The sequence below is a fragment of the Gavialis gangeticus genome, unplaced genomic scaffold, assembly GCF_001723915.1.
Source record: "Gavialis gangeticus isolate Ggan-Ray unplaced genomic scaffold, GavGan_comp1, whole genome shotgun sequence".
Classification (NCBI taxonomy): Eukaryota; Metazoa; Chordata; order Crocodylia; family Gavialidae; genus Gavialis; species Gavialis gangeticus.
Genome location: NW_017729034.1, coordinates 53,609,188 through 53,618,347, shown reverse-complemented (window position 1 = coordinate 53,618,347; position 9,160 = coordinate 53,609,188). Strand labels below are relative to the sequence as shown.

Here is a 9,160-nt window from a genome sequence, read left to right as displayed (position 1 = left end):
GCTCTGGCCAGGCACCCCCCACTGTGCGAGCAGCCAGCAGGGGCAGAGGGAAAGCTGGGCAGACCCCTGAGAGCAGAGACAGGGGCGTTTAATTCTTCTCCCTACCCTGCTTCACCTGAGATGCTGCCCATGCCAGTGTTTGGCCTTGGGGACATGCCTGGCAAGGGCTGCTTCCCCCCTCCCCTTCCAGGCACACCCCAGCTGGGGTCCCCGCAGGCCAGGGTGGGAATTTAAACCCCTCCCCAATCATACTTAGCTGCCAGCTGGGGGCCTGGCCGTGTTCCCCTACCCCCAGGTCAGCTTCCCCTCAGCCTTGCAGCTGCTGAGAAAGGGAAAAGAGGGTTACTTTAGTGCCCCCCGGCTTCTAGCCTGAACCACTGCAGGCATGTACTTGCATTTCTGGAATCAAAAGTGAATGTCTATTCACTTGCAAATCAGTTCCATCTATCCAGGTTAGACTAACCTGCAAAGATTGAATCAGTTCAGACTCGGACTTTTTGAATGTCTGTCCCTAGCCTTAAAGACTCAAGAACTCCTAAACCAAACTCTCACTCTGCTTACAAAGCTCAATTGTTCATGAAAGCAGTAACAGATTGAAATGGAAGTGAAGGAAAAGAGAACCTAAACTAGAAGTGCTAGTGACAAAATGAATATAAATGTAGGTAGGGTGATTTAATTTACATTTTGGAGGGAGGGTACCAAAGGTTCAGACAAACACTTATTTCACTTGGATGAGTATCAGACTTCTGCAAGTCTGATTTTTTATTTCCATATTAAAAGAGAAGGTGAAAAAGAAGTCAGGAACCAGACTATAATGTCTAATGCATAACAGAGAGCAAATTAGGCAAAGAAATGTGGTATGTACAAAATGACCAGCACTGAGAAGGCAGGCAACAGTATTAATATTCTGAATGACAAACTACTAATAAATATAGGAGACGATCGACTGGTTGTGAAACTGCAACACCTCCATTGACTTTAATTGGTCTATGGCAATTTATACCAGTTGTAGATCTGCCCCCTTGGGTACATGCTATTAGTATATTATGTGGGGTAAATTAGTTAGCAAAACAGAACCACAGAAGGGCACCAAGAATATACAGGATGCTTAAAAGAAAACACATGAAGTCAAGTGTATACCCAGTATAAATGATTTGTGGATCAGTGGAAAGCACTAAAGCACTAATTGTGTCACCCCTGTTCATGAAAGAGTAGCACTGCAGGCCATGTGCAGTCCCAATGAGCTCAGTGGGAATACCTGTGGAGTAAGGTGCTCCTCGACGTGAGGGAGAATGGCAGCACAGGTCTGAAAATAATTAAGGAAGACAGGAGAGTTTACTTGGAAATAAAAAACTCGTGGACAAGGATGAAGGATGTAATAAACCAGACAAAAATTGAAAGGAGTAAAGAAAACAAATGAAATAAGAAGGGGAAAAAAAGAAAAAAAGAAAACCATAAGGGGATGTACATAAACTAGTTATCCTGTAGTAAAAAGGGTCTGGGATTTAGCGGGTGTCAGATGCTCCACAATAACTGTCCACATTCATGATATTGGCTCGCAGTAGATAAAAGTGAACAGCGGTAACTTAGCCTTCAGTGTGTATGTCCATACTCCTAGTGAGGATTTGCCCTGGGGGTCACCATTGACTAGCCTTACGCTCCCCATGCCACCCCACTTTGTGGTAGCTGAACACCAAGATGACCAAGTCCTGCTCTTTCACGAATCAGTCTGCACAGCGCTTGTCTCTCTTTCTAAGCTTGACTCTAATTAAAAGTGGGTACAGGAAAGTGGGATGCAGATGGGCTGGAAGTCAGCCACAAGTGTCAGGGATTGCTGCTGGTAGACTTCCTGTCCTGGCAGCCTACAGCACCCAGAAGAGTTATGAACATGCTTCAGGAAGAAGGAACAGGGAGGGTTGACCTTAGGCCTTGAAGATCAGGAGACCTTCCTGAGGTGGGCTGGACTGCAAGCTGCTAGCCTAAAGAAAAGGGATTTTAATATAGGCAGTCAGCAGATTCAGGCTAGCAATATAGACCTACCCAATAAAAGAGGTCTAGGTTACTAAAGGGAAGCTTTCAATCACTTAGTGCTATGGGAAGAGCATCACATAGGTAGTTACTGTGGAGCATATGTGCAGTAAATACCGACCCCTGTTATGCTGTGGTATCTGATGCCATAAAGCAAAAACAGAAATTAAAATTGAAATACAGAAACAAATGTTTAAGCACTATAGGCAAGCATTCATTCAGATTATCAGGGCCTAGACAAAAGTTAAATCGGCAGATGACTTATTGCTCACAATTAATTTTCTCCCTCAGGTTTCACAGACAGCCAAAAGCTTGAAGACTAAGATACATCTATTCTTTGCTTGTTTTAAAAGAGAAAAAGTTTTGGCATTACACATTAAAAAGCTTAACCCAAGAGACCTTCATAAGCAGCTTGATTTTCAGAAGCACCTACAGTTTCTGTTCATTTAATAGGAGTCAGAAAAATCACAGGAAAAAAATCACAGATCCATTATTAAGATACCAAACATCAGGCATCTCAAGTCTAAAAATCCTATAATGAAGAAAGAAAGAAAAAAGCCACCTACTTCCATGTACAAATAACATGAAGATAAGGCTCAGTTCTGCCAGACAGGTCTGGCTATGTGAACCACCCATTCATGACCACTAGGTTTGATTCCGTAACTAGTATCTAGAAAAAATGCAGTTAGCCATGTTAGTCCAAAGTCAGGCAGAAGGCAGGACAGGGTGGTACCTTACTGACTAACTGGTTCAGAGAGGCACAAGTTTTCATAAGTGACAGCCTACGTCAAGATCTGATGTTATCTGACAAAGTAGGCTGGCACCTACAAAAGCTCATGCTTCTCTGAACCAGTTAGTCACCAAGATGTCAGCTTGCCTGCCTTCTGCGTCAGATCTATAAAAAAGCTACATGCCCTGAGATACTTCCAGTCTGTGAAACAGGTGAGGGGATATCCTTGCCACTGAACTGTTCCTGGGATTGGGAAGAGTTGAGATGCTGCTGCCCACCCACACCTTCCACAGACCTGGGTGATCTGGGTCTATAAAGGTATAGGGGAACATTTCCCTGTGGCTGTCAGGAACCCTGGGCAACAGTACTGAGATCTCAACCCTAGTTTGCCCATAGGGTTGAGAGGCAGGCTGCAGGCTGGAACAACCTGTACATTCCCTGGCTTGTAAGGATTTCCAGAGCTGCAAATTTCCCAGAATTTTGCAGTGCTGGAACTGAATGCCTGTCCATACCCTTAAGTTTCCCTCTGTGGGACCCGTGGGAAAAGGGGGCTTTGTTGTGAGTTCCATCAGATTACCTCTAACCCATCATTCTTCTAATACCACCAACACTAATATTACATTGGTACAATGGACACTGAATGAATACATTCACACAACTCACAAAGCCAAACCAAACAGAAAACTCTATAAATCACATTGAAGTATTCCTCTGATAAGTTAGAAAAGCAGAAAAAGAGATCATTGTTCTTTTAAAAATTCTTTAGGAGTTGCTCAGGTCCTATAGTTAAGTGGGGTCATAAAAGTGACAGACGTGTAACAAAATTTGTTACACTAATCCCCACTGCTCTGACCAAATCCTATTTTGGATAATATATTCTTCATTTCCTCCCTTAAGCTGCTGTGGCTTTCTATGCGTGGTTCGACAAGTGCAATACTTTAGTCCAATGCTGGTTGCATTGTAATGAGGGGTGAAGAGTCTATGTACAGCTTGTAACAGAGGACAAAGTCACTGAATCCAGTCTCCTACCACAGGTATCATGTCAGGTACTCCCTTCTGCAAACTCACTTAGCTCCATCTTAAAACCAGTTAGGCTTTTTTTGCCCATTTCCCCAGTGGAGGGCTGTTATAGACACCAATAGCTAAATGTCTTGAGAATCTACTGGATAAAAGGCACTATATAAATGGAAATTATGTCATTATCCAATAATTTCTATGCTTTAAAGTTCATTTTGTTATATAACTGGAAGAGGGGAAACTACATTCAAACAGAACTAGCCAAAGCTGGTGCTAAACTTTATGAAAGATGATGTGTTAAAAACCAATTAAAATAGAGACTCGGCAATTTGCCCATTCACACTTTGCAGTGAGAGCTCCCCACCACTTCCAAACTGGTAAAATGTTAACAGGCTAATGTAAAATGGATTAACACAACCTGACTTATAGTGCTAAAGGCTTAACAGATTTAGTTCCTAAAGCTGGCTTCTAAGACAATAAAAAATGACTGTTGTGATTCTTTTACACAGCTTTGTTGTTCTGTCTGCTTCATAGGTGCAATGTGACATCTCATCTGCAACATCCTGATAATTGTTTAAATATATTTTCAAAAATAACTGAATGAACATGATAAAGTTAATATGGTAGAATCAAGACTCAACCAAAAAGCTTACTTTCATCTTCCAGAGTAAAGTATAGATTTTTTTTTTGTGGGGGGAAAGGGGGTAGGGTACAGGGGAGAGGAAGCCTACAGAAATGAAACTGGTAAGAGTAAAATTTTAAAAACAACAGGTGCATGCAACTCTTAATTGCCTTACTTGTAGTTTTTCTCCCAGAACTTGACTGGTCTGGCATATGATGTGATAAAAATGACGCTACCAAGAAACGGACTCAGTGGAGCAGAAAAGATCGCGGTGCCCAGAGTTTGAAAGAAAAGCATAGCAGAGTCTGAGCATTTCAAGTTAAGGTAACACAAATGTTTTCATCAGACTTCTAAAATCATTCTTCAGATGGCTCTTGACCTATTTATTTTTACCGTATTTCCCCAGGTCAGACACAAATAACTAATTATCAAGATGAGCACTGTAGCTATAAGAGTTAAACAGTTCCAGTAGCGAGCACTGTGTGTTACAATGAAAAAGGCAGCGTAGAATGTCAGCTGCCAGGGACAGCAGAGAGCCCTCTGTTTGATTTCCTCCAGAACAGAGTTCCTGTGGATAGGCAAAGTTACTGGCCATTTTCAGCTGCTCTAACCCCACTAACACATTATCTCTAATGATTTTTGCTGAAATTCCAGAACTAACACAGTGGGAGTTGTGTAAATGACAGAAAAAAAAGATTATTATTAATACTGTTTTACAGAAATGCGGCCATTATCAAACCCGCCTAAAGGGAAGTGGTTCCTGCAAGTCAACCTCATGTTAGTTTTTACAATATTGCTGGAGAGTTACAGAGTGTACCATTCATAACTTCGGAAGTGGACACAAAATGAGAAGAACATTGCAGGTGAGTAAAGAACATAAAAACCAGGGTATCTGCCTGTTTCATATAGCAGTTCATTTGAGATTGCTGAAAAATGTGTCTAGGCCAATGATTCTCAACTAGGGTGCCACAAGAGCCTTTGAGGGGTGCCACTGATGGTGTGAGGGGATAAGTGGATAATGGCAGGTTCAGGATCTCCCTGCCTAGTAGTTCCCCTGCTCCTGCTGCCCTGCCTGTCAATAACAAATAAATTAATTTTGAAATGAGGTGCCACCCAATTCACAAAACTCATGGAGGGGTGCCTTGAATCAATATGGCGTGCCTTGAGTCTAAAAAGGTTGAGAAGCATTGATTCAGGCAATACAGTAAAGAGACAGCTATAAAGAATGTAAGTTAGAGAACGATTAAAAAGAAAGTCAAAGTCAAATAATGCCCTTGACACACTGATGTTCTGTGGAGAAATGTTGTACGTAGTTCCAAAGCAATATGCATGTTGGTTTCAATTATTCTTCTGGAGTAAATAATTTCTATTAAAGTACAACAAATATCAAAGCAGTGGCTCTTCTCTGAAACCACACTTAAAGTCCAGCCACTCAAGATCAACAGTCTCTTGATTCAGCCTGTTCTACTAACGGCAGTTATATCACTCTGCATTCTTAGAAAGATTAAAGTCCAATTTGTGATGCATATTTGACTTTCACTTACCTCAACAATAGTCATATTGGTTCCCCCTTCCCCCCTCAAAATCTAATTCATCAATTGCCTTGGAAGTAATAGTCAGCATTAGCAAGCATTTAGACATGGATAGCATTGAAATTCCTTCAATTTATTAAAAGAGAGTGATCTGGAATAGAGCCTGAGAGCATGAGTGAGTTTGCAAGCTGAACTTCCTTTGAAAGTTACAAGTTCAAAAACAAGGAGAGAATACAAAGAAAGAAGAACACGTCAACAAAGTTAAATTCTCATATTACCCCGTAAGCATAACTAGGATTGGCCGTAAAGAATTATTTGCAAGTGTCAAATAAGAGCACAGGAGCTGAAAAGATACAATGAGGAAAGATAAAGGCAGGCAGAAGATTCCTTCAAAGTAATTAACAGCATAATAGTTGTTAGCATCATGAGTTAGGAAATTTGGAAGTTCACTACAAAATCTTTGCGTTAAAAATACAAAACGATACCAATCTCTCTGTTGGCCAAAAGATAAACTGGCCTATTATATGCAACTCAGAAGACAACTCTCATTTGACTTTTAGAGGGTGCATCTACACATGCACTTCACTATAGAGTAGACTAATTAGCTCTGCCGGTCTGCAGCAGAGTTGGCTGCTGAACTGGAAGTGGCTGCAGACTCACAAACTGCAGCCCCTTCAGAGCTGGGTGGGGAGGCCGCAGCTTCTTGTGCAGGGCCCACAGCAGCGCAGGGTTTGGTCTGTACCCCCACTTGGGGGGTGGGGGTATCCTTACCTGTCTTCCGGCTGGAAATTCCTGCCACAGTAGGCTGTCACTGCTGGGCTGTGGTTTGCCAGGCCACAGCATAAAATCTTTAGGAACCCCTAGTCTAAGTGTAATGTGTAACTTTACCCTCAGTCCCTTAGAAACCAAAGCCCAATTCACAAAAGTGATAAGGGCTTTACACCACAAGTAAATAGGACTAAATTAGTAATATCAGGGCTGTCCAACTGGTGGCCAGCAAGTAGCTATGGTGGCCTGCTGCCTTGGTGGCTGCCTCTCCTGCTGCAGTGTAGTAGAGAAAGGCCTAGGGGTCCACATGCCACCTATGCAGCCCACACAGTGTGCGGCAAGGAGGTGGCCACATGCTGCCAGTGGGGGAAACCACCTACTGCCAGCCCAACAATGGGAGAGTTCCCAGGGGGCCACCTGGACAGTATGCACCCTGCCACATACAGGTATCATGTGAAGCCCCTGACAGCACCAAAACTGGACAGCTCTAAGTTATGTGTTTTGGAAATTATCATACATTCATTTGTAACTGTTTGCAGAGTTGGACACCACTCTGTTCTACTCTCACATGTCCAATATTCTTTAGGATTTCCAAAATCAATTTGTTCACTATAATTTTTTGTTGGATAAATTAAACATGTAATATGAGCAGTGAAGTAATTTCATTATGTTCAAACCGTATCAACGGTTTGTAATTTATGAAGATGAGTATTTATTAGGTTATGTGCTAAGGGCTTCATAAAATTAATGAAGTGTTAAGAAAGCAAGGTTTCAAGTGGAAATATGTGCTAATACTAGTCTACTCTTTTTAAAAAGCAGAACACTGAGAGCTGTCTAGTTTCAGACTATTATTACTGAACACCTCAAACTTTAATAACTCTCTTAAGCCTACATCCCACTTGCATGCACAAGCAAGTAATTCTATTGGGTCTTCAATCCCTGGAGGCAGAGGGTAGACCAAGGTCAACTTCCAGGACAAGGGAGGACTCAGGGACCTCCCATTCTGTCCAGCCAAGGGGTTGGACCAAGGTGGTCAAGGGCCTGAAGACCTGTTGCAACAACGTCCTCACCCCACTGGAGCTTTGCAATAGGTATGAACCTCTTGCAGCCCCAGCAGAGCCTGCTAAGCTGCCAGATCCTGTAGGCAACACAGGCTCAACTTTAGCTACTGCTCCCACTCTCCCTAAGACAAAACACAAAGTGTTTGTCATGGGAGACTCCATCCTGATGGGCACTGAGGGAGCAATCTGCCGCCCTGACACCTTAGCCCAGGAAGTCTGCTGCTTCCCAGGAGCCCGTATCCAAGACATCACGGAGAGGATCCCTTAGCTCCTCTGGCTCACTGACCACTACCCTATGCTCCTTATCCATGTGGGCACAAATGACACAGCTCAGAGCAATCCCAGCTGGGTCATGAAGCCCTACAGGGATTTGGGAGTGGGGCTTAAGGGGTTGGGGGCACAGGTGGTGTCTTTCTCAATCCACCCAGTTTTGGGCTACGGGCTGAGGGGGGAGAGGAGGATCCAGATAGTGAACCAAAGACTACAGCGCTGGTGTCATTGTGAGGGCTTCGGCTTCCATGACCCCACTCCGCTCTTTGGTGAGAGGCAGCAAGCTGCTGGGAAGGGATGGCCTCCACCTCTCTCTGCTGGGGAGGAGGCTCTTCTCAGCCAGACTAGCTGACCTGCTCCAGCGGGCTTTAAACTAAGCTCGCCAGGGGATGGGGGGACTACTGCCACTGCTGACCTGCTGAGCAACCTTTGCAAAGCCAGCAAGCCAAAGCAGTTAAGAGAGCCCACCCCTGCCCCAGCCCTGGTACAATCTGTGGGCAAGGCAAGGGCCCCTAAAGGGACACTTGCATGCCTGTACAGAAATGCCAGGAGCTTGGGGAATAAACAGGAGGAACTTGTCCTCTAGCTTAACACAAATAATTATGATGTCATAGGGATAATGGAGAGCTGTGCCACAGGTGTAGATGGCTATACCCTGTACAGGAGAGATTGAGTGGACAAAAGGGGCGGGTGTGTCTCTCTCTATGTCAAGGAGAGCTACGCGTCCCTGCAAGCCAATACTGGTGCCCAGGGTGGATGACTGGAGACCCTCTGGGTTAAAATCTGTGGGGAACATGGTGCAGGGGACACAATGGTGGGAACCTACTACAGACCTCCTACCCAGGATCAAGACCTTAACCAGGAGTTGACCAGGGAATTGGCTGAGGCCCCATGCTCCCGGTGCCTAGTTGTCATGGGAGACTTCAACTACCCAGACATCTCATGGGAAGAGCACTTAGCCAAATCCAAATGGTTGTAAAGCTTCCTCACATGCATGGATGAACTCTATTTGATGCAAGAAGTCTACCAGCCGACGAGAGATAAAGTGCTGCTTGACCTGGTACTGGCAATGGCGGGACATCTAATCAGATTTAATGATCAAAGGGAAGCTGGGTGACAGTGACCATGAGCT

At 44.0% G+C, this 9,160-nt stretch overlaps 1 protein-coding gene and 1 long non-coding RNA gene across 2 annotated transcripts in view; one reads left to right on the top strand and one right to left on the bottom strand.

Moving 5' to 3' along the window:
- The window catches only part of PCNX2 (pecanex homolog 2 (Drosophila)), a 328,028-nt gene that overhangs the window by 100,153 nt on the left and 218,715 nt on the right, over positions 1–9,160 (bottom strand). Inside the window, exon 24 of the mRNA XM_019527461.1 lies at positions 4,573–4,702. Coding sequence (XP_019383006.1) covers positions 4,573–4,702 — 130 coding nt within the window. The remainder of the gene's footprint in view (positions 1–4,572; positions 4,703–9,160) is intronic.
- LOC109304703 overlaps positions 4,588–9,160 on the top strand; it is a 14,568-nt gene continuing 9,995 nt past the window's right edge. The window contains exons 1-2 of the long non-coding RNA XR_002099455.1: positions 4,588–4,721; positions 5,117–5,260. This is a non-coding gene — a long non-coding RNA (uncharacterized LOC109304703). The remainder of the gene's footprint in view (positions 4,722–5,116; positions 5,261–9,160) is intronic.